Source organism: Barbus barbus (assembly GCF_936440315.1).
Source record: "Barbus barbus genome assembly, chromosome: 44".
In the NCBI taxonomy this organism is placed as follows: Eukaryota; Metazoa; Chordata; class Actinopteri; order Cypriniformes; family Cyprinidae; genus Barbus; species Barbus barbus.
This window is the reverse complement of record NC_136722.1, coordinates 13,665,718-13,692,837: the sequence shown is the minus strand read 5'-3', so window position 1 is coordinate 13,692,837 and position 27,120 is coordinate 13,665,718. Positions and strand designations below refer to the sequence as shown.

The 27,120-nt window shown below is 36.2% G+C and overlaps 1 protein-coding gene across 17 annotated transcripts in view; it reads left to right on the top strand.

Moving 5' to 3' along the window:
- Positions 1-313: 313 nt before the first annotated feature.
- LOC306863632 (RAB11-binding protein RELCH homolog) overlaps positions 314-27,120 on the top strand; it is a 52,215-nt gene continuing 25,408 nt past the window's right edge. For 6 of the 17 annotated variants that reach the window (XR_013783709.1, XR_013783710.1, XM_079407113.1 and 3 more), the window contains exons 1-10: positions 314-978; positions 8,423-8,512; positions 15,280-15,351; positions 15,503-15,558; positions 15,678-15,791; positions 15,876-16,067; positions 16,458-16,549; positions 19,054-19,356; positions 21,938-22,013; positions 23,637-23,732. Coding sequence is in view for 14 of the 17 variants with exons in the window: in XM_079407113.1 (XP_079263239.1) it covers positions 522-978; positions 8,423-8,512; positions 15,280-15,351; positions 15,503-15,558; positions 15,678-15,791; positions 15,876-16,067; positions 16,458-16,549; positions 19,054-19,356; positions 21,938-22,013; positions 23,637-23,732 (1,548 nt within the window). In the remaining 3 variants the exon portion in view is untranslated. Of the gene's footprint in view, positions 979-1,732; positions 1,784-8,422; positions 8,513-15,279; positions 15,352-15,502; positions 15,559-15,677; positions 15,792-15,875; positions 16,068-16,457; positions 16,550-19,053; positions 19,357-21,937; positions 22,014-23,636; positions 23,733-23,975; positions 24,000-27,120 lie in introns of all 17 variants that reach the window. The other 11 variants (XR_013783711.1, XM_079407120.1, XM_079407117.1 and 8 more) reach the window with 6 other exon arrangements.

The following is a 27,120-nucleotide window of genomic DNA, read 5'->3' as shown; positions in this document are numbered from 1 at the left end:
ATAGATAGATAGATAGATAGATAGATAGATAGATAGATAGATAGATAGACTGATTGATAAAAACAATCATTTATTAAACAATTTGTGTCTTAAATTATTTTATATTGTTATTATTATTGTTATATTGTTATTTTACAATTATTAATATATTGAATTATTTGTTTTATTTTGAGTTTGCATTGAATAATTGAAAAATTAATTTGCATTGCCAGAGATGACGGCTGCTTGGCGTGCGTGCTGTACTGTTTTGCGTTTGATAAATAAATCTTGACTGCTTATGTTTTTTCATTGGATCTTCTCACGTCCGCTTGGCGGATCCAGGCTAGTCGAAGTGCATGACGCCATTTCCGCTCGTGTCTCTGCAGGGAGGAGGCGGGGTGCTGAAATGACATTCGGCCCCACCAACCAAAGCATATTTCCCGGAGCCCCGTTGATTAGGAGCAATAAAGCGTTCTTGACATCCGTCCAGGAAGACGGAGACACATATTAGCCAGATAGCTGGCTGAACACTTTACGGCAAAATGGCGGCGGGTAATGTCAACCCGTTTAACGTGAGTGATTCGGAGGAGGAAGCGGAGCAGAGGCAGGATGGCGCGGACACCGAGCGCAGCCCTAGTGATGAAGCGCAAGGCCACAGCCTCGGTCCCTTCTCCCCGCCGGCGTACTCCGAGCCTGCCGTTCTGCTGTCCAGCAACAGAACCAGCCCGAGTGTGGACGGTATCCCCGCGTCGGCCGCGGCTGTGGCTGGGATCGGAGGAGGAGGCACGGAGACTCGGGTTTCGCTGGATGCGATCGCCGCGCAACTGCTCCGGGATCAGTACATCCTCACGGCCCTGGAGCTGCACACCGAGCTCCTGGAAGCCGGACGCGAGCTGCCTCGCCTGCGGGATTATTTCTCCAATCCAGGGAACTTCGAGCGGCAGAGCGGAACTCCACCCGCGTGCAAAGACCAAGGTGTCGGTCCTGGAGGTCCGCTTAGTAAGTCATGAGATAATGTTTATAATGTGGGTCCAACTACACTAAAGTCTTCCTGTATGAAGTAATGGACGTGTTTAAAAACCTACGAGACTGCATACGCTACTCAAAAAAAAAACATTTGAAACCAGTCTAAAATGGTTTAATGTACTGGTCTCATAACCTGGTTAGGTTGGAAGGTTTTAAGGTTTTGGACACTTGTCAGCTAAACTAGCTGAACTCCACTTGGAAAAGTGATCTGGAAAACCAGCTAGACTAGGTAAACCAGGCTGGGAGACCATCTTAGTCTGATTTAAGATGTGTGTTTTTTTTTTTTAGTGCAGGACACCTATTTAGCACCTAAATGAATGTCCAAATATGCTTTCTAAGTAGGCAGCTCACAAGGTTTTGGGGCTGAATACCTAGGTAGCACATAAACTAATGTACAAAGTGGCTATCTAGTTAGGCTGCTCACTAGGATTTATAAGAGGATACCTAGTTAGTACCCAAATTAATGCCCAAAAATGCTGTCTAGGTAGGAAAATCACTAGGTTTTGGAATGAAGCCACTCTTTTGCTCTTTAAACAGCCATAAAATACACCAACACAGCAGCTGTTCAAACTAGTACTCTAGCTAGACTACCTGTTCATTTCATATTGCGGTTTACGGTGTTTCAGTCTAATGTATTCAAGTAAAGAGGCTTGTTGGGGAGGCATTTTTAGGGCTGGATTGTGTCTTTGTTTTATGATGTGATGTGAAGTCTTCCCACTGACTCCAGCTGCGCAGGTGCAGGATAGAAAGAGGAGAAAAAAAGATGCTCATATGAGGGGTATGTAAAATCTGACTGTGTGCAGTGATACATGGGATTGATGTACTTTGTTTGGTGTGATCAGGAATTCCTTTCTTGTTCTGTGTTTCTTATGCCTTTGCTTCTAATTGAGGTTTCTTATATGATAGCTTGCACTCGTCTGCCTCTTACTATTTGCCTTTCAAAGCATGACGTTGGGATTTGTTTTTCATGATTACTAGGTTGCATGTACTTGCAGTGTGGATTGACAATTGCAAAATTGTATAGTGTTGATCATTTATAAAATAATTTAATTGATTAAAAAATTATTTTTGCAAGACGGTCATGCCTTTGTTAATCTAAAGTGAAAGTTCATGCAAAAAATTACAATTCTGTCATCATTTACTTGCCCTCATTGTGTTCCAAAGCTGTTGTCTTTCTTCTGTGGAACACAAAAGAAGATATTTTGAAGAACTTTTTGGTTACCATTGACTTCAATGGTTTGAATGAGAAAGACCTGTCTCAAAATATCTTCTTTTATGTTATACAGAAGAAAGAATCTCTTACAGTTTTGCAACATCAGGGTGAGTAAATGATGACAATCTCTTTTTTTGGGTAAGCTGTCCCTTTAAGCCCCACCTTAAATGTTATTGACCAATCAGCTGTTGCCATTCACCATATAATTAGGCAAGCTTTTGTTCTGTGCTGTTGCAAGATAGATGTGTTTGGAGTGTTATAGAATATTGCTTAAATTATGGGGGGGGGGGATGTTGTCAACAAGTAACGCAATGTATACAGGGAGGATTTTATTAAATTTTTTCACTGTTTTATACCTATAAAAACAATTGTAGAATAAACTCTAACCCTCATTCACAAATTAACATTTATAATATCAATAAATAAAAAGAAAAAGTTAAATAATCGACAGTTTAATAAATAAATAATGTGAAAAATATAAAATTATTTTAATTAAAATAATGTTTATTAAAAAATTATAATGGCCATTGCAAAAACATTGACAGCCAATCAGAATCCACCTGACTCGAGCATTTAAAGTGGCACGCACACAAAGCATGCTAATCATTATAGTTTTATTCATAGTTATCGCTCTTGGTGTGCACAAGCCTTGAATCATCGTTTCATCCGAATCTTGTTTGATGATAACCTAATGGAAAATTTCTGCACATTTTCTCAGCCTGCTGCTGGGCATGTTGAAATGGCTTTCATGCAGGCTTATTCACGGTTCAAAACAATCATTAATCCATCTAATCAGATGCCTATTGCAAAGAGTATTATAGCTGAATATTTGTCCCGTTTCGCATGACAACCATCTTTCCTTCATCGAAGAGGCTAAGATCTGATATTATTAGGATTCATAAAATTGCATGTAGTCCTGCAACCTTCAAAGCCTTTGAAGTACATGAAAAACGTTATTATAAATTTCTTGATTTTACAAATTATGCTGTCAAAAATAAAACCATACAAATTTTTTTAATAAGACCTCTAAAAGTTCTAAGGCCCCGTTTACACTAGTGCGTTTTCGTTTTAGAATGAAAACAATCCCTGTTTACACTGGCGTTTCCACTGTGTTTCAGAAACGATCACCGTTTACACTACACAAGCGAAAACGCATGTCACATGACCATTCATGCAGGTGCAACCATAGATATGTATAGGTAGATTCCCTAATATTTAGATGGCGGATGCATCTGCATGCTTAAAGCGGTCGAATGGAGAATCTACCCATAGCCTACATATCTATGGGTACAATAATGAGCATGATGCTACATGTTTGTTTACATGGTTGTCAAGGATGCACAGCCACGCCATCGTTTTCAAAAGTCTCCGTTTTGGTCCGTTTACACTGAAACGTAACCAGAGTTTTCAAACTAAAATGGGGTCTGCAGTGTTTTCAAAAGTCTCCTTTTTCGATCTCGAAAACGCCGAAGTAGTGTAAATGATAGGCTTATCCGTAGTAAAAGTTATGCGTTTTAAAACGAAAACGCACTAGTGTAAACGGGGCCTAAAAGGTTGTTTTTCCCCCCAGTGATTCCATAGAAGAACCATCTTGGGTTCCACAATATACCTTTCAGTGAACAGTTCTTAAAAGAACCTTTTTTCTTAGTGTGAGGAACATTTTAATAATCTAAAAAAAGGAAATGGATCATTTTTGATGTTAAAACACTTTCTCATTTTCGAGTTTATGCAAAAACTATAAGTGAACCATTCGTAGATTGATTTCCACAAAAAAATGGAAAACATCGATGACAAAGAACCTTTATTTTTAAGAGTGTAGCACCAAAAGACAGGATGTGACCTCATCAGCTGAGTGCACTGTTTTAAGTGACACCGCTCTCCAGGGAGAGGGGGATGCTGTTGAAATTAGAGGGCTAGACCTAGGTTGCCTGTTTGTGTCAGCCAATCCCTATTTTTTTAAACACTGTTTTTTTTCAACTGAGTTACTACTTAGTCTGCATTGGAGACTGAACCGCACTTAACTGGCTCTTAAATACATGCCTAATTGCTGCTGACGGCTGTGTATTGACCTGGTTCTAGAACACAGAGGTTTCAGGAACCACAGGGTTTTATTAGCATTATGGAACCTAACCCCCTCCCCAAAAGAGGATCTGGCAACCAGCTGAGAGGGAGCAGATGGCTCTCAACCACGCTTCTGTCGCGTCATTGCAGGAAGAGACATTATCAACACCTCACACGGTCTCGCCGATATTTTATCCTTGGCTGGAGAAACGCAGCATCCGTTTGAGAAGCGTTTCAGGGATGAAAAGGCTTCTGTGTCTTTAGGATGTGACAGGATTTGAAGCAACTCTGAATGAATATTGTAAACTGTATGATGCAGACTTGATTGGATCAGTTTTGTGAAGCAGCTGTTGGGCTGTCATCAGAATCTAGTTTACTGCACAATTGTCTGTGCCCCCACCACCCCCAGCCTATTCATTGAGCTCCGAATGACACACCGCAAACAGACCAGAAGACACCATATGCAGCCTTATAAATGTATTTACAATTTCTACTGATCCTTACTATACTATACTCTTACTTCTACAATATAAAAGTGTATACTATACACACTTAAATTATAAAGACTTCAAATTATCGACGACATTGTCATTGCCAAAGTGGTAAAGCTAAGCTCACTGAATGTTTTTTTTTTTTATAACTGAAACCATATGTCAGTCAATATACACATTAATAAAATTAATTATTTTATTCAGCAAGGATGCATTAGAATGTGATCGAAGGTGACAGTAAGATTTCTATTTTAAATGCATGCTCTTCATATAAACTTGTTTTATTCATTAAAGAATCAAAAAATATCTCACGGCTTCCACAAAAATATTAAGCAGAACTGTTTTTAACATTTATAGTAATAAGAAATGTTATTTGAGCAGCACGATTTATGAAGGATCGCCCAGTTCATATATTTAAAAGAAAATTGTGATAGTTTACAATATTACTGTTTTTGATCAATGTTTTGTGAATATTTATTTTATTATTATTGTTATTTTTATTATTATTTTTTAACGTGACCTGTGCTATGCTATTATGATCCAACACCATTTTTGGCTTCTACATGGAAAAATGCTGCTTTCATGGAAAGATCGCTTGTTGCACTTCTATAATGCATGAAAAGAGGGAGCATTGATGTGGCCCTGAGGGTGTGGCTTTGATTTTTAATTATTGTGGCCATTTGCTTTTTAGTGAATGCTTAATTTGTTGTTTTTGGTAACCTGTGTCTGAAAAGAAATGGCTCCTTTTGTATAAACTGTGTCTTCCTAGCCTAGTGTAAGTGTTTATCACTCCGTCGGATTCCTGAGCTACTAAAATAACTTTGTATTGCTAATGCAAAACACTTAGTAGCCACATTCTGAAAGGAAATGTGAAGTTCTATGCAGTCAATAAATGATAAAACCCAGAAACTCCTTTTGGTTGGCACGTATATCATATAAATAGCTATTACATAAATCTCTTGGATCAATGTTTTGATGTTACCTTTTTCATGGAAATCAACCTACAAATGGTTGACTTATGGATTTATAGTTTTTTCTTATTAAACTGGAATATGAGAAAGTGTTTTAACATTAAACAGATTATCATTTCTAATTTTGTGTTGATTGTGAACTTTGCCACACACAAGTGTGCACATTTATCGCTTACGAGTCACATGACTCGCCTGACATATTGAACAAGAGCCCTTCAATATCTTTCCTTGAAGGAAGCATCTTATGCGTAGGTTAAGCTCACATATTTCCTTCGCAGAACCGCCAGCCCCTCCCCGTCAACCAGTTTGACAAGACGTTTATTCAGCACAGCTCTGTGGCGTTCTCACATGTCGGATCTCAGCATTGTCATTCAAGTCACGCCCAGAGAGAGTCACAAAACTGTTCCTTCATCAATACTTCTCTGTCCAAGGCTGTGATAGGCAGAGCCACTGATTTAACTACCAGAGTGTAGTTAAATTATTATAAATGACTGTATAAATGAAGTTGACATTTAGCCAACTTCATTTATACAGAATGCGAGCTCACGTTGGCATGCAAACACAAAAAAATCACCTGCCACTAGTAAAATTTCTCATTTTTATTGGTGTATTGAGATTGTCCCTCCTCTACATGTACAGCTTTGCAGTCACAAGACTGAGTACATGAACTTTACTGCCATCATGTGACACATGCTCAAGTCACTGATATTTAGCTTGAGTGAAAGAAAATATGGTGCCACAGCCATGAGAGCACAGGCATTTAAAGAGGCCATATCATTTATTATATTTTATTTGCTTTTACTTATGTAATACATTTTTCCCAGAGCTACATTGTCATGTTTGTCTCGGTTTTTGTGCCAACAGTCATTAAATTCATTCACTTTTCTTGACCATTTTCAGAGAGGTGGCTAATTTTATTTTATTTTTTATATTTTATTTTACAAACTTTTAAGGAGTCTTGTTAAAGATTTTCTATGTAGAGCAGTAGGTGCTACATACAGTAGGAATAGAACAAGACTTTTCTACTTTTCAATGTAATTATTTCTTCTGGTGTAATAGTAGAAATATGCCTCAGTGTGACGGAACAAGCCATGTTTATGAATACAGAATAGATGCTGTTGGTGTATAAATGGATGGTTACATAATGAGTTGTCGAATTAAAACACATTTCCACAAGTTGTGTTTATGTATTAGGGAGGACGGTTTGAGTTCAGAAAGTTAAAATATGTTTTCATGAGTGAGTACCCAACTTCAGTTAGTCTCCTTTCAGAAGATCAGGAAACAATTGATTTCTTATGACTTTGTCCCTTTAAAAATATGCAAATAATGCGGAATCTGTAATACATAGTTAAGTTCCTGAACACTATTATTATATGGTCATTCATCTAAAAGTACAAAAATAAATAAAGGTGGTTTGTTGCTGAATAATGTGTTCCCATGCCAGTGTACACAACACACTACAATCGCTGGCACACAGAAATAGGGGAGTCCATGTGGGGGCTTGACATTGGCAATATTTTTCTATCTTCCCTCCAACAGTGCAGACAGACGGACAGGGTTTTTCCTGGGTTAAAAAAGGTCTTCAGTGATGGCTGACGGTCATCCACACACACAGTAAAAAAGTACCCTCCCCACGTGATCTGCGAACCCAATACGGACCATAACCAAAATAAATGCAAAGAAAGTTTGATTTTTTTTTTTTTCTTTTTTTATTATATTCATTCATGAAAGAAAGAACAGCCACTGTCAGGGAATATAATAAAACTGACTTTCATATTTTTGTAAGATAGGATCCTTCTTTGCTAGACCTCACAATTATAATTACAATTTTTTTGAAAGTGTGTTTTATGTTAGTTGCATGTGCGGAACGCTTGTCAGAGAAGATGATTTTTTTTTAGATAGTTCAGTTTAAAAAATATAATAAAAACAAAATAAATCTCTGTATGTGCCGCATGAAATGGAATCAGTCTTCTGACCTTTTACTATCATGTCAGTTGATTTTGAGGGAGGGAGAGGAAAGACGGTTAGGGCTTGTTTATACCTGGTCACTTTATTCGTTTTGTCGGATCGGATATCCATCTGATTTGTTACTTTTAGCCACATAGAAAACAGATATAAATCCGATCTTGAATTAGGCCTACCGCACTTGATTTAGATCACGTCAAATAAATCAACAGTGCGCTGCATTTTATTCATCATCAGCCAATTAAAAGATCGAAGATCGCAACAGGGGAGAGCGGCATCAGCAGTGGAAAGATAAGTTACTATGATTTCAGTTTCACTGATTCCAGGCAGTTTGCACGTCGGCTTGCTGGCTGTATCTGTGGCGATGCATGTAGCATTAATTACAAACGCAGCAATCATTTACATCATTCATAAATCACATAAACCGATCAAATATGGCTTTGGCGGGACAAAAATTTGTTGTAGGAAAAACCCTGGACGGAGAGATCTGTGCTTCTGGAAAGTTTTGGCCTAAGTAGAGCCTATTCTCTATAACTGCTGACTGCTTTAGCTTGCCGAAACAAATCAAAATGTCACCACTTTACTTTCTGTAAATACTAGTTTAGTGTTCTATCTAATAAGGGTGTGTTTTGTTGTGGGTAGAATATGAAACCCTTTAAGATAGGTGGGAACCACTGAATTTAATTTCCTTTTTTGGTTTGGTTGTTTGTTTCCAGATCGAGCTGGCAGCATCAGTACATTGGACTCCTTGGATTTTGCACGTTATTCAGATGATGGCAACAGGGAGTCGGATGAAAGAGTTGCAGGTAAGGAAAATCCTGCTGTCATTATCTATCTATCTATATATAAAATCAATAACTACAGTGTGAACAATCAGTCCTCCTAATGATCATATTTGAAAATCATATTGGATTTGTTTGCATTGTGCTTCGCATAATACGATGGGACAGTTGGCTGCTAGTTAAATATATTTTCCTCAGCCACAGTGACTGGTCATGTGGTTCGCTTTAAACACATAAGTGTTCTTGAATTCCAAATTCGTGTCATATTATACTTTTAATAGTGGAAATCTTTAGTCCGTTTAATTTTAAACATTTTGCATGCACTTATCATCATATTAGACCACAATTGACAATAGCCAAATTTTCTGTTTGCTAATGCCCTGAGTTTCCAAGAACACAATTCAGCAGTTACAGTACATGGCCATTTTTTAGGCAAAATGCGAAGGAATTGGCTTTACTGGACATTTTTCTGGAAACTATTAGTGGTTCAGTGGCTTGTGTTGAACTCTTTTACGAGAGGCGATTTGGTCAGTGTTACCGTATATGAAACAAGATTCTTGGCATTCATGATTGATGTGAATTCACATGGGTCAAACTGTATGGTTCGCTGACCGCTTTCATCAGCAGTCTCGTAGATGAGTGCTCTCTATAGATGAGTAGGAGGGTTAACTAATAGCCTGAACGCTAAACTTTTCTTCTGTCTAATTGGGCTGTACTGACAATAACTGTACTTTCCCATTTCTTTCCAAGCAAAAGGTTTTCTGGCTCTCAAGTTTACTCTCTTGTCATATCCCTGTTTTGATACTTGCTTGGTTAGGTTGCCATACTGTTCCTTGAGCTTTTTCTGTTTCATTAGCTTGAGTCCCTCCCAAGCTTCAAATTCCTACATTATCCTGGCAAATATGTTTCAGATCGAAAAGTGTTGTTACTAATAATTCCTGTGAAAATTCACATCTCTCACCCTCTCCCAAAATAAAAAACTCCTCAGAGCTTAGCTGTACACACATATTTGTTGGCTACTGGTTGAACAGTGAAGTCAATGAATTGATTACAAAGTATCAGCATTTCCGCTATCTTTTTAAATATTTTTTTTCTGATAGTAGTATTAAAGGATTAGTTCACTTTTTAAAAAAAACTTTTAAAAAAAGTAGGGCTGCACGATTAATCGAAAAAAAATCACGATCTCGATTCATACATAAATGCGATCTCATTTCTAAATGATGGCGATTCACTTCCGTGTATTTCCCTGCATTCAGATCATGCTGCATTCACGCGTTATTGGTCACACTCACACAGTAACAAAACACTATTAATTCAGCAATCAATCATAAATCTCGATCACTTTTCTCCTCTCCCTCATTGGGCACGTTCCGCTGTCACTCACGTGACGTGTAACAAAGCGGCAGACCTAAACGGAGTCAATAGGCGCGTTCACAGAATGATCACCGTATGACATCAAAGTACCACGAGAGCGGTAAGAAAGCAGTCGGATCCTATGCATTCAAATCGCTCTTGCGGTACTTTGATGTCATACGGTGATCATTCTGCGCAGCGCTGCTTCAACGGGGCGTCAGCATCAACGCTTGACGGAGGGCGTGTCTGAAGCTTGTTGCTGACCAGGGGTGCGTTTCCCAAAAGCAACTATGGTCGCAAGTTATGTCGTTACCAATAGAGTTCAATTGGAATTACCACCATAGTTCGCTAAGGATGCTTTTGGGAAACGCACCCCTGAGCCGTTGAGAAACAGAGTTGCGACACGCTTTGATCTCACCGCCGCGCAGTCACGTGGTTCATGGAGCTCTCAATAGTTCCAAGCAACTCCGCACTTGGTTTGAATGAGATTAATCGGGTCAGACAACAACAGCGGGTATATTTGCAGCATTTTCCGGCAAATATTAACACAAAATGTCCATTTATTAATTCGTTTAATACACTGATAGTAGCATTTTGTCTGTGGCGTTTAATGGAAATAATATTAATGGGTTTTTCTTGTTTAACTATGGAGTAAAATCATAGTACAATGCAACACACAGGATAAGGCGGTAACATTTCTTTGTATGCAAAGTATAAATAGTGTAAACTGCTTAATAAAGATTGGAGACTTGAGGCATGACTTTGTGTGTTTTTGTGTTAGACTTATTCCTGTGGATGTGCAGACCAATGATGAAATAAATTATGCTTATTTAAAGAGTATAAGAAATTTAATTAGTATGTAAAATGTGTTATTGTATTAATATATATTTCTTCATCTATGGTCATCTATTATTCACATTTTAATACAATATTATGTTAAAATATAAGATACAATATGCATACACAAGTTAATATCAATGAATGCTAGAAAAATGCTAGAAATTGTTTTAGCCATTTAAAAAAAATAAACATCTAAAGACATCTTTTTCGCCACCATCTGACTAATTAATACTAGCACTTACCTATTCTATTCTATTTATTTATTTATATTTATTTAAAAAACTCATTGCTATGTGAACTGTGCTAGACTAACTGAGACCTGTATTTTTTTGCTCTTCCGTTGGTCTGTTTGCTTCTACACTGTAAGTCGCATTGGATAAAAGCGTCTGCTAAATGACTAAATGTAAATGAAAAAAATGTAAATTTAAGTTTTGCAAATACTTCAAAATAAAAAAGACAACCAACTGTATTCATCAAAATATTTTATTATATAATATATCCACGTTATCTAACTGCAAATATAGCATATACTGCCTATTATCTAAAAATAAACATTAACTATAACGCGTTTCATAAAATACAACTACTGGTCAGATTTCCGAGAGGTAAACTAATGCGTTAAAATGGCAAAAAATGCTGTAATTTCCTCAAATTTCTGGCGACTGTGCTTGAGAAGCACTGAAATGAATGGGCTTCAATGCTGAAACTATCAGTTGTTTGGAACTATTGGCTGCTCCATGACACGCTTTACTTCCGCATTCCTAAGTTCCTATGGAAGCCTATGGGAGTTTCTCAACGGCTCTGGTGCTGACGCGCCGTCATAGTGATAACAGCCAAATCACATACTTTTCTGGTGCTGCATGAACGGGATTGGCTAGCGTCTGCGCTAGGGCAACGCCAGTGAAGCAGCGCGAGGGACCCACAATTCAGTTCGGCAACGCTTGACGCCACTCTATTCAAAGTAAACGAGAGGCGTTGACGCAGACGTCCTGTGTGAATGTGAATATTTTAAATTATTATTGTTAATGTTCTCTTATGTTCCACAACTTAAAGCTTTAAAATTATTCACTTTAAGGGGTCTAAAATAAAGAAAAGAGACTATTTTTTTGTTACTCCGGCACTTTATTATACTGAATGTCCTGTGGGGTTTTTTTGTACTTGAGTGCAATACATTTTGGTTGAAAAAATGAGAATCGTGATCTCAATTCCCATGGAGAAAAATCGTGATTCACATTTTAGCAAGAATCGTGCAGCCCTAGTATTAAGGTCTGTTCACACCAAGGCTGCATTATATAGCTTTGAATAAAACAAAGCAATTTTAATGCATTAGCGTATTTTACTTTATTATTTTGATATAACATTTTTTTATTTAAATTTATTTCTTGTATTTATTAAATTTTTATTTTTGTTCTCATAATTGATCTTTATCAATTTAGATTTTATTTTTTAGTTATTCATTAGATTTCCAGAAAATGAAAAACATTTTTAGTTGAAGCTAAAGTTGTTAAATATAAAACAACGTGCAAATTAAAGAACACAGATGCAACATCTCATTTACATATATCGACCAACGCAATATACCAAGCGTAGCGCAAATTAGAGCAGTCGCAAATAATAAAGAAAGAAATAAAGAAGCCACAGCATGTTGATAAGAACCGGAGGCAAAAAATGCTAGAAGTTGCAAGAAGTTTTGATAGACCTGGTATTGTGTTCCAAGTCGTCTTTTATTTCCTGAAGCAAATTAAAAATAACATGGCTTGGCAAACAATACTTTCATGTTCTTCTTGCATTCCAAATAAATTACGTGTGGAAAAATCCTCTCCCTTCTACTATGCACTTTTTGTTCTCTGTGGTGCCTCCTCCTAGCAGCAATAATTGCAGCCATTTCAAGTGGAAAATAGTTTAAGACATGCTTTTTTGGGGCGTTAAATAATGAAAGTGAAAGTGAAGTGACATGTGCTCTGCATTTAACCCATCCAAGTATACACACACAGCAGTGAACACACCCGGAGCAGTGGGCAGCCAATGCTGCGGCGCCCGGGGAGCAGTTGGGGGTTTGGTGCCTTGCTCACGGGTCTCACCTCAGTTGTGGTATTGAGGTGGAGAGAGCGCTGGTTATTCACTACCCCCACCAACAATTCCTGCCGGACCTGAGACTCGAACCCGTGACCTTCGGATTACAAGTCCGACTCCTTATCTATTAGGCCACGACTGCCTCTAATGGCGCAAATACCAGTAATTTGACGAGCGCAAACGTTAGTAAAATGCATTGCGTGATTCATTTAAATACTCTCCTCCCATAAATTTTGCGTCTGAAAGGGAAACTCCTTGAAATGCATATTCAATAAGGTCAGGTCCACGCCTTTTCAGCGCTACTTCTTCACTGCGTGTCTTTAGTAAAACCTGACAGTACTATTTTAATGTCAAAAGACTGTTTGCGCTGGCGCAAGCTGTTAGTAAAACTGAACCCTGGTGTAATCAGGTCTATAGTGTAATAAAGTAAATAAAATAATATAAATATATCTAATTGATTTTAGGTAATGGGTATTTTTCATGTGCTTTAAGGTTTTATGCACTTCTTATAAGTTGAAAAGCTGAAAGCTAATTATGGGTAAGTTGAAAACCTAAGGAACCGTGCAGCAGAATAAGATTGCTTTGTACAAAATGTCACTTTTGCCCCCCAAATTGGGCATCTACTCCCAAATCTTGACCCCATCAGCGATGAGCACAGCCTTGGCTCTCTGACCTGGGGTTTATTGGCTGTCTGATGGGTCACTATTCCAGTATTTCTCTTTCCAATACTGGACCACAAACCATTCAGGCAAGCACACCTTTGCCACCTCTTTTTTTTTCCTGTTCTTACATTTTTCCATTTGTTAAACTTGCATCCTGTGCTGAGTTGATCAGCAGCATAAGTCTGTTTGTCCCATTTGAGCTCTGCTTTCTCTTAGCCCCCCCATTCTTATCTGGCCTGTTCGGGTTGATGGTGTTCCAGAAAACATATTAGGAAGCAGAGCTTATGGGAGTCCCACCTGCTGATCATCAGTGCACAGTCATGCAAAGTGTCCTTTGCTCTCCATGCTTCTGTTTCTCGGTGTCTCTGGGTGTGTCTCAATCCGTTCCCTAGTTCATACACTGCCCAAGGATTTCTAGGGCTATCCTATGATCGCAATTGTTCCAGTACACTGAAATGTTTGCTTCCTAGAAAGTGCCAAAATGCATCCTAAAAATCAGCTGATTTTTGAAATGTTATCTGATAAAAGAAGAATGTTGGTTATTACATGTCGCAAGATCATCAGTGTCCCAACTGTTAGAGGATCCAAGTGTTTCTGATCCCAGATTTGGTCTTCACAATATGCTGATTCCTGTTTTAGAAATTAGCGAGCGGAATGAGACACAGCCTGTGTTAGAACTCGTCTAGCAGGTCCACAGCAGCAGGATTGCTGCGGGGTTTTGCGTACACTAGTAGCCTAAATCCTTTTCCAACTGTTTTACAACAAAGATCAAATGCAAACAACAGGTGAAGATAGATTTTGGTGTATTTAGGATTTGCGCAGTGTAGTTTTTTTTTGGGGGGTTTTTTGTCGTTTCAAATTACTTTCTCATATTCCAGCTTAGTATTCAGAAACACTCGCAAGTCATTCAGATATTGATTCCCCTGAAAAGTCTCTATGGCACTGTCAAAACATTTCTCTGCATCCCGAACGATCTAATACGTCAACATTGGGTCTAGCCAATGACGCAAGTTAGGGGAGCGATAACCGGTTTCTAGTGTTATCAAAAGTACCGACTTCGGAACCAGTCTGTACTGAAATTTTTAAAATATCCATTTCCCGATAGCATTTGATCAGCGGTGTTAAGAATACGCTCAAATGCCAGCGGGAAATGGACATTTTAAAAATTTCAGTACCGACTGGTTACGAAGTTGGTGCTTTTGACGATTATTAGGCCCATCCCAAATGGCACGGTTTACACTTTATTGTCTGCTAATGTAGACTTGAAGTTGGCGCACAATTTTGCAAACTAAAATGACAAACAGGACTCCCTCTGGTCATGTGAACTTTATGTACACATGGAAGCGATTGCTGCTAGATGGCGAATGAACTTAAAGTGCACTATTTAGGACAGGCCATATAATTTGCAACTGTTTGATGATGCTAGAGGCACAGAAATTACAGCTTTAAAGTCCAAAGCAATTAGAAGATCTAAAGGAACTTCAAAAAAAATTGCGAAATATATATATTTTTTTAACGTTTCATCCAAACAAACAAACAGACTTTGATTTTCTCTAAATCCCTGGTCAGACAGCAGCTAGTGAATTTGCGAGAAAATAAAACCTGAAGGCAAATAAATGTGTAAATATTTTCATGGCTCCTCCAGCAACCTCTGCTGCATGTGTTCATTAGATCCATAGTGTTCATGTCCTTGTTTTGGTTCTGCCTCCGCTTCTTACAAAAGTTGTCGTTTTTCTTTTCTTTTTTTGATTTTGTTTTTTCATGGCCATCCTTTGTTCTTTTTTCCCCCTTTTGTTTTGTTTCTTTGTTCCCTTCTCTTGGTTGGATGCCTGTTTGTGTGTGACCCACTTCCCCCTGGTCCAGTTCTGGAGTTTGAACTGCGGAAAGCCAAGGAGACCATTCAGGCTCTTCGTGCCAACTTGACTCAGGCTGCAGGTGGCGTACTTTCAAATTTTACACACTTCAGTTCCTTCTGCTTTAGGAGCTGCTCTCATTCCTAAAGGCAGTTTGTAATGCCTACCATAAATCAAATTCCAGCTCACTCGTTTTTTTCTTTCTCTCTGTTACTTTCTTTCTTTCTCTGTAGAATGTGAGATTCCCTCTCAAGAGAGAAAAAACTACAAATCCAGTCCTGAAATTCAGGTTACCCTACTTTTCAAATTTTTTGTACTTAAATATATTAGAATTCTCTGAGCTCAATATGAACAATTAGTTTGAATCAATCTACATGAACTTAATTTTTTCCAATAATTTTTTTTCAGGAACCTATCCGCTCTCTTGAAAAGAGAGCTTTAAATTTTTTAGTTAATGAGTATTTATTGAAAAATGAATATAAGTTAACGGCCATCACATTCTCAGATGAAAATGATGATCAGGTAATATTTTATGAATTCCTTTTATACATTATTTAACTTAGTATTTTATTTCTTCCTGGTACTCATGAGGTTTTATTTCTGCAGGATTTTGAGTTGTGGGATGACGTGGGTCTAAACATTCCCAAACCTCCAGATCTATTGCAGCTCTACAGGAACTGCGGGAACAGCCTGCCATTGCATCGGGATACTGTGGATGTGGCGGTCAATGTGGACCCAGATGACTTGCCAGGAGACTATTTTACCCAGGAACCTGTGCAGCAAACTGAGGCTATGCAGGTACGTATTTATATACAGGAAGAACTGTTGGTATTACAGGCAGAGAACATGTTTACATGAACATAGTTTTCCAATTAAGGTCCATATTCTGTTTAAGCCTTTATTATGAAATAAAATTCTGATTAATGGCATATGATAACCATTTTAGTCACTTTCCTAGAAACTGGAATATTGATTTAATCAGATTAAGGCCATCAGGTTAATGCGTTTACATGACTCTTACATAATCATAATATGGCCAGATCCTAGTAAGCCCATGTCAAATATCTATTTAAAAGGGATTTTTGATTAAACATGCTGCTCTAGGGTCTAAAATGTGATTTAGAGTGGTCTTGGGTTTCTCTGGTCAAAAATATGCCAACTTTTACGTAATTTCAATGTTATCCTCAGCAGCAGGAAGTGGTTCAGGAGCTGGAATATCAGATCAGCCTGCTGAACAGTGAGAAACAGAGTCTGTCTGAACAGATTACAAAGCTCCAAAGGTAAGAGTAATCATCGCCTGCTGCCTGTGGGCCAAATTCAATCAGAACCATCAGAAACCTGCTGCATGAGCCTGTATAATCAGAGCTCAGAGCAGCGACCTGTGATTACCTGTCATAATTAATATCTGCAGGGTCTGATCTCGTCAGCTGATGTTTATAAAAAACATATTTCTTTGTGGGAAAAAAAATGTATCTGTAGTTTATTAGTCACGATTCCCTATGATTATGATGCCGATTAACCTACTAAACTAATATGTCACTAATCCATATTTTATTATAATTATATGGAAGTAGCATGTACTGGAGATTATACCATATAATAACATTGCCATATTTAGTTATTTATAACTAATATAGTTTTTTAATTGTCAAAGCGTATACGTATGTTGTTATTAATTTATAGGATTATTATGTTGTATATATTTTTATTTATAAATTGATTATTATTTTTATAATTATTATTGAATGCGTCAACCACACAAACCACACTACTGTTCAGAAATTTGCGGACAGTCATCACTAATGCTGAGTTTAATTGATCAAAAATACAGTAAAATCGTAATATTAAAATATTATTACTAGGGATGCACGATATTGGATTTTTGCCGATATTCTGATATTTTTCGCCTCATTTTGGTTGATGCCGATACCGATATATTTCCTTTTGTTTGGAAACAACACCAAGTCTCTCCTGTGCTGAAATTATAAGCAAAATATTTTTAATTTTGGTTAGTTTTTAACAAGAACTTATTTGTTAGAATTAAATAAACAATAATAAAGGTTTTTTGAAAGTACATTGAAGCTTTGAAAATAAATATAGATAAACTATATATCAATCGCTGCATTTTTCCCAGAAAGATGCTGTTAACCCTAACATTTTGTTTTAAGATTTAACATTTGTAGATGGTCTAAAAAGTTGTAAAAATTCTGAAAACCTTTATAGCTTATGATTTGTTTAAAAAATAAAACATTACATATTAATGAATAAATCAGTATATATAAAATTATTTAATTTACAAGTGTCATGTTTGTTTTTTTGGGGGGTTTTTTGCATCCCTAATTATTACAATTTAAAATGATGTATTTTAATATATTTTTTCAATTTTAATTCATTTCTGTGATAGGGCTGCACAACTAATTGATAAAATCGATTATTATCGGTAATGAAAATCATCGACATCGATTCACATTATCGATTAGTCGGGTCTATCTACAGTCCATGTACAACTTCAGCCTGTCGCGTCAAATTACAGCACTGAATAACGCATTTCTATGGACAAAATGCATCTAAAAAATAGTGCAATAGTGCAGGAAACAGAAAGAGATGCTGCGGGAGAAGTACATGACCCAAGCTGCCCAAATCATGAGAATTCTTTGTTAAGCTTTAAGTTAATACATTAGCGTAATGGCTTGCCCTGTCAGGCACTTTGACAGATGTGTGTGCGTCCTCAGCTCAAAAACTTTCAGTTTATGGTCATATCCTTATCTGTAAATGTCATTTTTGCATAAAAGTCCGTCCTGACAGTCCGTGTTAAGTTTAAATTGTTGTAAAAAGTTTTTTTGACAGATTATATTTGTGTTTTCTCTTTATCATGACAGGTGGTCTAATAAATTAAGCACTGTTTTCATAGCATTAAGTTGGCACGTTTGTCTGAAGAACATTGGGCAGAATGTGGAATAGTGTGTGTGTGTGTGGGGGGGGGGGGGGGGGGGGGGGGTTTCAATAAAAGAAAATTCTATTCTGTGATGGCAGAGCAGAATTCTCAACATCATTACTCCAGTCTTTAGTGTCACATGACCTATCAGAAATCAGACTAATACGCTGGTTTGGTGCTTAAAAATGAATGTACTGCTTAATATTTTTGTGGAAACGTTTATAAATATTAATAGACATTTTAGAATTCTTCAATAATAAAACGTTTAAGTTTTATTTATTTATTTAGAGTATTTATTTGAAATTTTATTTTATTTTAACATTATAAATATTATAAATTGTCAATTTTGATCAATTACCAGCATCCTTGCTAAATGAAATAATACAATTTTTTTTTTTTTTTTTTTTTTTTTAAATCTTACTGACCCCAAACTTTTGAAATCAGTGAAAAATATATTGTGAAACTGCTGGTATGTTTATAATGTATATATTATTTATACCCACCCAGTGTCTTTTATGACTCCAGTAGTCTGTGTTTTCAAGCACTCTAGAAACTGTCCCCTTCCCCCTCCAGCGCAATAGACTCTCATCATTATGACCTTCTGCTCTCTGACATTTTTCAGCATGGCATTTACGTTTCCTAGCAAGAGATGAGCTCTACATATCTTTTTTTTTTCTTCTTTTTTTTTTAACTAGTTTTGCTTTAATTCATACTTTATCTTCTCTCTTTCTTCACTGTTCTGTCTGTTTCTGCCACAACACTCCTGTATATTCACTTCTGTTGTTTTAGTGCATTTTGCATGGATTTTGCACATTACTAAATCTAATATATGTACCTTTGTGTGTGCAGTGATATCCAGGCGCTTCAGAGGAATGTTTCATCAGAGCCCACATCTGCAGTGAAGTCAACTCCGTCTAAAGAAGACACTCCATGTGGTAAACCCCCCCTTGACAATGGACAGTATTTGGATATTCGAGGGGTCACAGAAACTGACAGCTCCTCGGATGCCAACACTACAAAGACCTCAACCACCACTACTACTGCTACTACTGACTGCACTGAAAGCACCACTACTGCTACACAACCTCACAGCAAACTAAAGACTCAGAGTCAGCAGGGTAAAGCCTATGTGCAATTTGACCAGCCCAACAGGTGAGAACCTGCGCTTACTCATTGCAGTGGACACACTTATGACTATAAAAAAAGGAGTTGATGAGATGCACAGATGCATAAAAAAAGCACTCAAGCAACAAACTTCTATTAGAAGTGAGATGTTAGTGAGCTTTCTATCTAGGCCACATTTCCAGCATAATAGTCACACCTAATGTGAAAGCTTTCCAAATATTACCGTGCGTTCACACCGCCACCGGCGAGAGCGTCAAAGTGGCCGGAAGTCATTCATTTTCAATGTGAGCCGGCAGTGAGCTCCGGCGAGAGCTGCGCGGCGCATCTTGGACGGTGAGGGCGTCGAGGAGAGTTGAAGTCAGGTCAACTTTATGGTAATAAACTATGACGCGGTTGGACGGCAACCAATCGGAAAGTAGACCCCCTCGCCTTGAGAGGGTTCCAGAGAATGCAGTCCTGTAAACTTTGGTTCCAACCACATTAATTCCCAAGCATTTTAATGCTAGAACGCTTGTTTTTCAGCAGAAACGCAATTCATTTGCTCAAAACAACACCGATTTGACCAGTTGCATTTAGGCTCCACTTCAACCAGGACAGTTTGGAATGTAGGCTGCGCACAAATTAATGTTAATGGTAATTAAAGACCTAGGCTAGTAAACGGCTCCTATAAACTACTTGTTGAAATTAGACTAACTTAAACACACCACACAAATGGCTTTTATTGGTTTATTTCGTTAGCAAACATGTAACTATAATTAAGTTCTTTCCATCGATCAATTTCTTACTTTTACAATTAAAATATTTCATGAGGTTAACTTATACCCTACTCGTGGTCAGTCTACACAAGATCAACCTGCTTGTTTCCTTTGAGGATCCTTTAAATACAAGACCAAGCGTTCGATCATCAGAGCGTCAACGAATCTTTCTACAGCGTCGTTGGCAGGGCGGCCAGAGCGAATTGTGACGCTTTTGCCGGTGGCGTTGTGAACGCACAGTTAGGCTGCAAACCAGCCGCCATAGAGCTTAGAGTATTTGAATGGCTGCTGTAGTGTTGCTTCATGGTTTCTGATGTTTTAATTGGTTGCTAGGGCATTGGTAGGTGGTTGTAAGGTTGGTTACTAGGTGGTTGTATACCAAAGGAGTCAAACTCCATATCTCTTCTATGATATTCTGGTCCCTAGATATTGCCAAAGTCCCTCCTTTATTTAATATACACTGCCGTTCAAAAGGGTGGCGTTATTAAGAATTTTGAAAATATTTTTAATGTTTTTTTTAATTGGTTAATATATTTGGTTACTTTATTTTAAGTTGTCCTTGTTACGGTGCAATTATACATTTAAGTACCGAGTAATAAAAATTAACTACATGTACTTACTATATGGTTTGGGTTAGGTTTATGGTTTGGTTTAGGGTTACTTTTATGCAATCATACATAATTTATTGTTATTATAATAGTAAGTACATGTAATGTGTGTAACAAGGAAAGCTTAAAATAAAGTGTTAACGTATATTCTATTAATCAAAGAATCCTGAAAAACAAATCATGGTTTCCACAAAAACGTTAAGCGGCACAGTTGTTTTCAACTTTGTCAATTATAGTTAACTAAAATGAAAACCATTAAAATAAATGTTAACTAAAATAAAATGTAATTGTATAATAAAAGTATTATTATTATTATTATATTACAATATAAAAATTGCTAAAACAACATTTTTTCATTTTAATTTGATGAATTAAAATATCTAAAACAGAAATATGAGTTTTTATTTATCTCAATGATACTAAAATTACATTTATTAATAATACAAAGAAATGTTTCTTGTGCACCAATCATTATATTAAAATGGTTTCTGAAGGATCATGTGACACTGAAGACTGGAGTAATGGCTGCTGAAAATTCAGCTTTCTCGGGAATAAATTACTTTTTAAAATAAAGTAGAAAGCACTTGTTTTAAATTGTACAAAAATGTTAAAATATTAGTTTTTTTTCTTCTCTGTTTTTAATCAATTAAATGCAGTCTTGGTGAGCATAAGAGACTTCTTTCAATAGCATGAAAAAAATCTTACCCGCCCCAAACTTTTGAACAGTAGTGTACAAGACAGAAGGTTTTTTTTCTTGATTGTTTGTTTTATTGCCTGCTAGTCAGCAATAAAACAAGTCAGTTACTGAAAAAGTTAACAGTTAGCGTTACTCAAGTAAATGATGCCCATGAAAAGTATTTCATATGAGTCATTTAAGAGTCAGTAAACTCTTCTCTTTGGATTCTGTTTTAGACTGTAAACAATGAGGCAGCCCAACGTTTTTTTTTTTTTTTTTTTTTACATAGCTGTTATGGCACTAGATGGCGGCACTGTATTAAGCACCATTGCAAGTTGTACTGCAGTGCTGACTGGCACCATATATTCCATTCATCATCATTTTGCACATCTGCTCCGGATGGACTTTTACCCCACGAGGCTGATTCAGACAAATTACCCTCTCCTTGTTTTGACTGTTCCTTTATCAGCGTTTTGCTCTGTGATGTGGAAAGCTGGGCTAAAATGTAGAGTTATTGGTAACCGGAGGTGGAGGTGGCTTGTTAAATCATGTTTTGTTTGCTTGTGCAGAAAGCTGTCTCCGGCCTTCCACCAAGCACTTTTGTCCTTCTGTCGAATGTCTGCTGACAGTAGGCTGGGCTCAGAGGTGAGTGGGATCGTGTAGCATACAGGTACAAAAGCACTAGCACATGTAGGGTCTACTTGTTGTGACACTCAGAGAGATAGTTCATCTAAAAATGAAAAGTCAGTCAATATTTACTCACCCTCGTGCTTTCAAACCAGTATGACTGACTTACTTTCTTATATGGAGCACAAAAGGAGATTATAATTTTTTGTTTTTTACTTTTGAATTAGCTGCACGGTTACAGTGAATAGGGCCTGCAGCCTTTAAGGTTAAAAAGGTTGAAAAAGCACCATAAATGTTTCATTTAAAAAGCTTTATATGACTCCTGCATTATATTCCTGTAAATCTTCTGAAGCCACACAATAGCTTCGTGTGATAATCAGACCAAATATAAGCAGTTATTCACTGAAAATCATGAGATCTGTCCATGAACTCTAAGTAGTAGTAGTAGCCATTTTTGTTTCTTGAGCAAATCTTTCAAAAGTCATAATTCTTTCAAAACTTTCGAAAGTCAAATCTATTGCGTTTTTCAATTGATCCGGCTCACGAAACCAAGTCTGAATGATTTCTTCATAGATCAAAATTAATTAGTGTTTATTAAACCTAAAAGTATTAAAAATCATTTTCAGACATTGACATAAAGCGGTAATTGAAATAAAATGGTGCTGGCATACGATTCATCGAAATTGATCACATCCAAATTAAACGTTTTTGTTTACATAATATATTTGTGTGTACTGTGTATATTTATTATGTATATATTAATACTCAAATGTACAGTGTATTTTGAAAATATTTACATGTATACATTTATATTCCTATAATTTAAATTATATATGAATATTTACATAACATATTTTTCTTAAATATATACATGCATGTGTGTGTATTTATATATAAATAATAAATATACAGGGTACACACACACATATTATGTAAACAAAAACTTTTATTTTGGATGCAATTAATCGTTTGACAGCACTAAAATAAATTTGGCTTTGGCAATTAAGTGTAAAAAATGAGAAATTGAAACACTACAGTTACTAAAACTAAAACTGGAAAATGAAATAAAATCTAAATTTAAATATAAAAATATGCAAAAATACATAAATTAAAATGAATTAATATTAAAATATAAAAAAAATCCTAATACAAAATATTAATAAGATCAATAATAGAGAAAAACACTCAGTGGAGAGGAAGATTGTCAATGAATAGTGATTTAAAATTTCAGTCTGTTTATCACGCAAAGCTATCGTATGGCTTCAAACTTAGAATAAGTCATGTTCTATTTATTAGTCATCTTTTATTTTATTAAGAAATTCAACACAGTTTGTGAGTAATTTTTGAGTGAACTCTTCCTTTAACTATTATGACCAGTCATTAGAATAGAAAGAAGTGCGCTGAAAGCGGTTCAGTTGCTTTCAGAATCACCAGGAATGCATTAATAGGCACGTTTGAGAGGTCTCAGAGTTCACAGTGTCTTCTATGTCCAGAATACAAAAGCAGAAAAGGTTCTCGGGTTGCAGTTATGCAGTAATTTTTAGGCACGTGTGATTAAATGAAATGTCTGACATGTTTGCCTCGTGCTTTCCTTTATGTGGCGACATTTTTATGCCTAATTCCCGTGTCCTCATTTCTCAGGTGTCTCGAATAGCTGACAGCGAGCAGAGCGTCATGCTCATGCTGGGCCGCTGTCTGCCACACATCGTACCCAACGTCCTGCTGGCCAAGCGAGAGGTAACCCATGACCTTTTGACCCAACAGTTCCACCTCATCTTCCATCAGCCACTGCGTCTTCCATGTCCACTGCGGCTGGCCTCTCCTCTATCTTGATTCAACGTTGATTCAACTTATTTTTTTACCATTGCAGTTGTGTGTCTCTCTCTCTCTATACCCCAAACCCAATCCACCTGTCTCTCTTCTGTTGTGTTCACTCATTTCTTCTCTTGCTTTTGTGCATGCATCTCACTGCTCCGATAGAGAATGGTTGTGCACCTTTGTCAGGTGAGTGGAACACATCGGCACGTTCTCACATCAGCCCTGCTTCCTTCATCATGCGTGTGACCTTTGACATTTCAGTTGGCTTGGCTTCTCATTAGCTTCCTCAGTTGTCAGTGACTCAAATGCATTTCCATTTATACGTTTCTGTTTTTATTGATTGATTATTTTCAACTGTGAACATTTGCTTTGTACTGAACTGATAAAGCTTGATGTATTTATTTTATTTTATTTTTACTAATAAGGTATTTTTAAACTAATTCACAGCAATAATCTGTAATGAATCAATAATTATATTATTATTTGTAATATTAGTATTACTAGTAGTTAATAATGATACATAACATTTTAAGTAATGCTTTTCTGAAGCTTATATACAGTACATTAACTTTTTTTAATCGTTTGAACAAGCAATGCATAAAAAACTGGGAAAATAAGGGCAAATATTTGACAATGGAGTAGTAATGGTTTATTATTGACCACCATTCAGCTTTGTAAAAATTTTGTTTTAAATAGTGCTGTCAAACGATTAATCGCATCCAAAATAAAAAAAATTTGTTTACATAACATATGAGTGTGTACTGTGTATATTTATTATGTATATATAAATACACACGTGCATGTCTATATTTAAGAAAAATGTTATGTTTATATATTAAATGTATTTATATATAATATGTAAATGTATATACATGTAAATATTTTCAAAATATATACTGAATGTGTGTGCATTTATATATACATAATAAATAAACGCAGTTCACATACATGTATTATGTAAACAAAAACTTATTTTTTAAATGCGATTAATCGTTTGACAGCACTAGTTTTAAAATGTCTTTCTTTTCTTGGAAAACATAACAGAAAATATTGATGGCTAATCTTGCACTCGGAGGTATTAAAAGCTTTGATGCAAGATAACTATTGACAATGGAATAAGGGGGAAAAAAAAAAACTTTATTTTGTCCCACCCCATCTAGCGGAAAGTAAGCTACTCTTGATGAGTATTTCATAGGCATGATGTTAAGTGGCATGCCTAAAAACTCAGAACTGTGGTAAATCATTCAGTCTTAAGGGGTGGTCGCATTACACATTTTGTCCTAGTGACTTGCGTTCATATACATGCGAATACAGTAGACTGGAAACAGACGTTTTACATTTCAGTGCGTTCCAAAAGTGAATATTATATCACGTGAAGTTGTGTGACCAATAGACGATTTATGTCACATCATAACCTCTTAGCTGAATTAAAAGAATGCAAACATTAGAGCTGCAAGTAAAAAAAATCAATTGTATATTTTTACTAGTGCTGGGCAAAGATTAATCGTGATTAATCGCATCCAAAATAAAAGTTTTTCTTTATATAATATATCTGTGTGTGCTGTGTATATTTATTATGTATATGTAAAGACACACACATACAGTATATATATATATATATATATATATATATATATTATATATATATATATATATATATATATATATATATATATATATATATATATATATATATATTTATTATTTTTTTTTATATATATAAAGGCACCACAAAGCGTGATGTCATATCTCCTTCGTGAGGTCATACCTCGTCCAGAGTGTCTAAAGATATGTTGCATGGCCGATGTGTGACTGCACCTTAAGTTTCTGATTCACTCACTGCAAAACAAAAGAAAATAAAAAAAAAAGGATTTTCGTACTTATTTCTTATGTTTTTTGTCTTGTTTTTTTTTTCCTTAAAACAAAGAAAAATATCTGCCGATGGGGTAAAAACAAATAAAAAAATAAATTGTAAAAAGTAGTGCTGTCAAATGATTAATCGCATCCAAAATAAAAGTTTTTGTTTACATAATATATGTATGTATACTGGGTATATTTATTATGTATATATAAATACACACACATGCATGTATATATTTAAGAAAAATATGTTATGCTTATATATTTATGTATAATATAAATGTATATACATGTAAATATTTTCAAAATATATATGTTTGTTTATATATATACATCATAAATATACACAGTACACATACATATATTATGTAAACAAAAACTTTTATTTTGGATGCGATCAATCACGATTAATTGTTTGACAGCGCTAGTAAAAAGTAAAAACCAGTTTATTTTTCTTGCCCCATTTTCAGATATTTTTCTAATTTTAAGCAAAAACGCAACAAAAAAAATTATATCTTGTGACATTATGCTTTTCAAGTAAATGTATCTTGATTTTTAGAATGTTTCAGTATTTGTAATGGAAAACAAGGCAAAAATACTAAGCAAGAAATACATTTTTTGCAGTGTTGCGTTCATAAAATGGGGGCAATGGAAACATAAATTGCAACATCGTTCAGTGAATATAGTTTAATTTTTAGTTAACAAATGTTTTGTTAGCTTAATAAAATTGTTTATAATAGTCAAAATATAATATTTTTCTGCAGATAAACATAGTTAATTAGTCCAACTGTTTGCCGTCACAGGTGTGCAAATGACTAAACATGGTACATGCACACGTTTCACATCTGTTGAGAGCAGACCCAAAGGTGTATACCGTTCCAAGCAAGTTCCACAGCATTTCCCTCATCGGGCCCCCTCTGATTTGCATAGGGCATTTCTGTTTTACAGGGGACAGGTGACAGTTTAAGATGGATTGGATGCTTTCCAGGCTGAAGTCGGGTGAAAACAAACACCACACGAGGAATAGAGATTTCCTCGCTAAACTGGACTTTGAGCTTTGCCTGATAATTCAGTTGGCTTTGTTATCTTCTTCCTTAAATTCAGACACGCACTCACTCTGACACCCTCAGTTTTTCCCCATCTGGTGCAGAACAATTACTAATCAGGTGCTGCTGGAACACCTGCCTTGCCATATAATTCCTGTCATCTGTACACCTACAAGAACTTTATTGTAAAGATAAAGTATTTTGGAATTAAAGGCTATTGAAGTTATTGATTACCATGTAAAACTGATAAGACATCAGGTACACCAGCCATTGCACTGTGTGTTTGCAACAGTCCAAAACTCCCCTTCTTGCAGAATTATGTCTGGAGTGTTTTCATATGTGGGTGTATTTCTGATTGGGCCTCTTTGCTTTCTGCTGGTAGTTATCTTGATAAGTAGCAG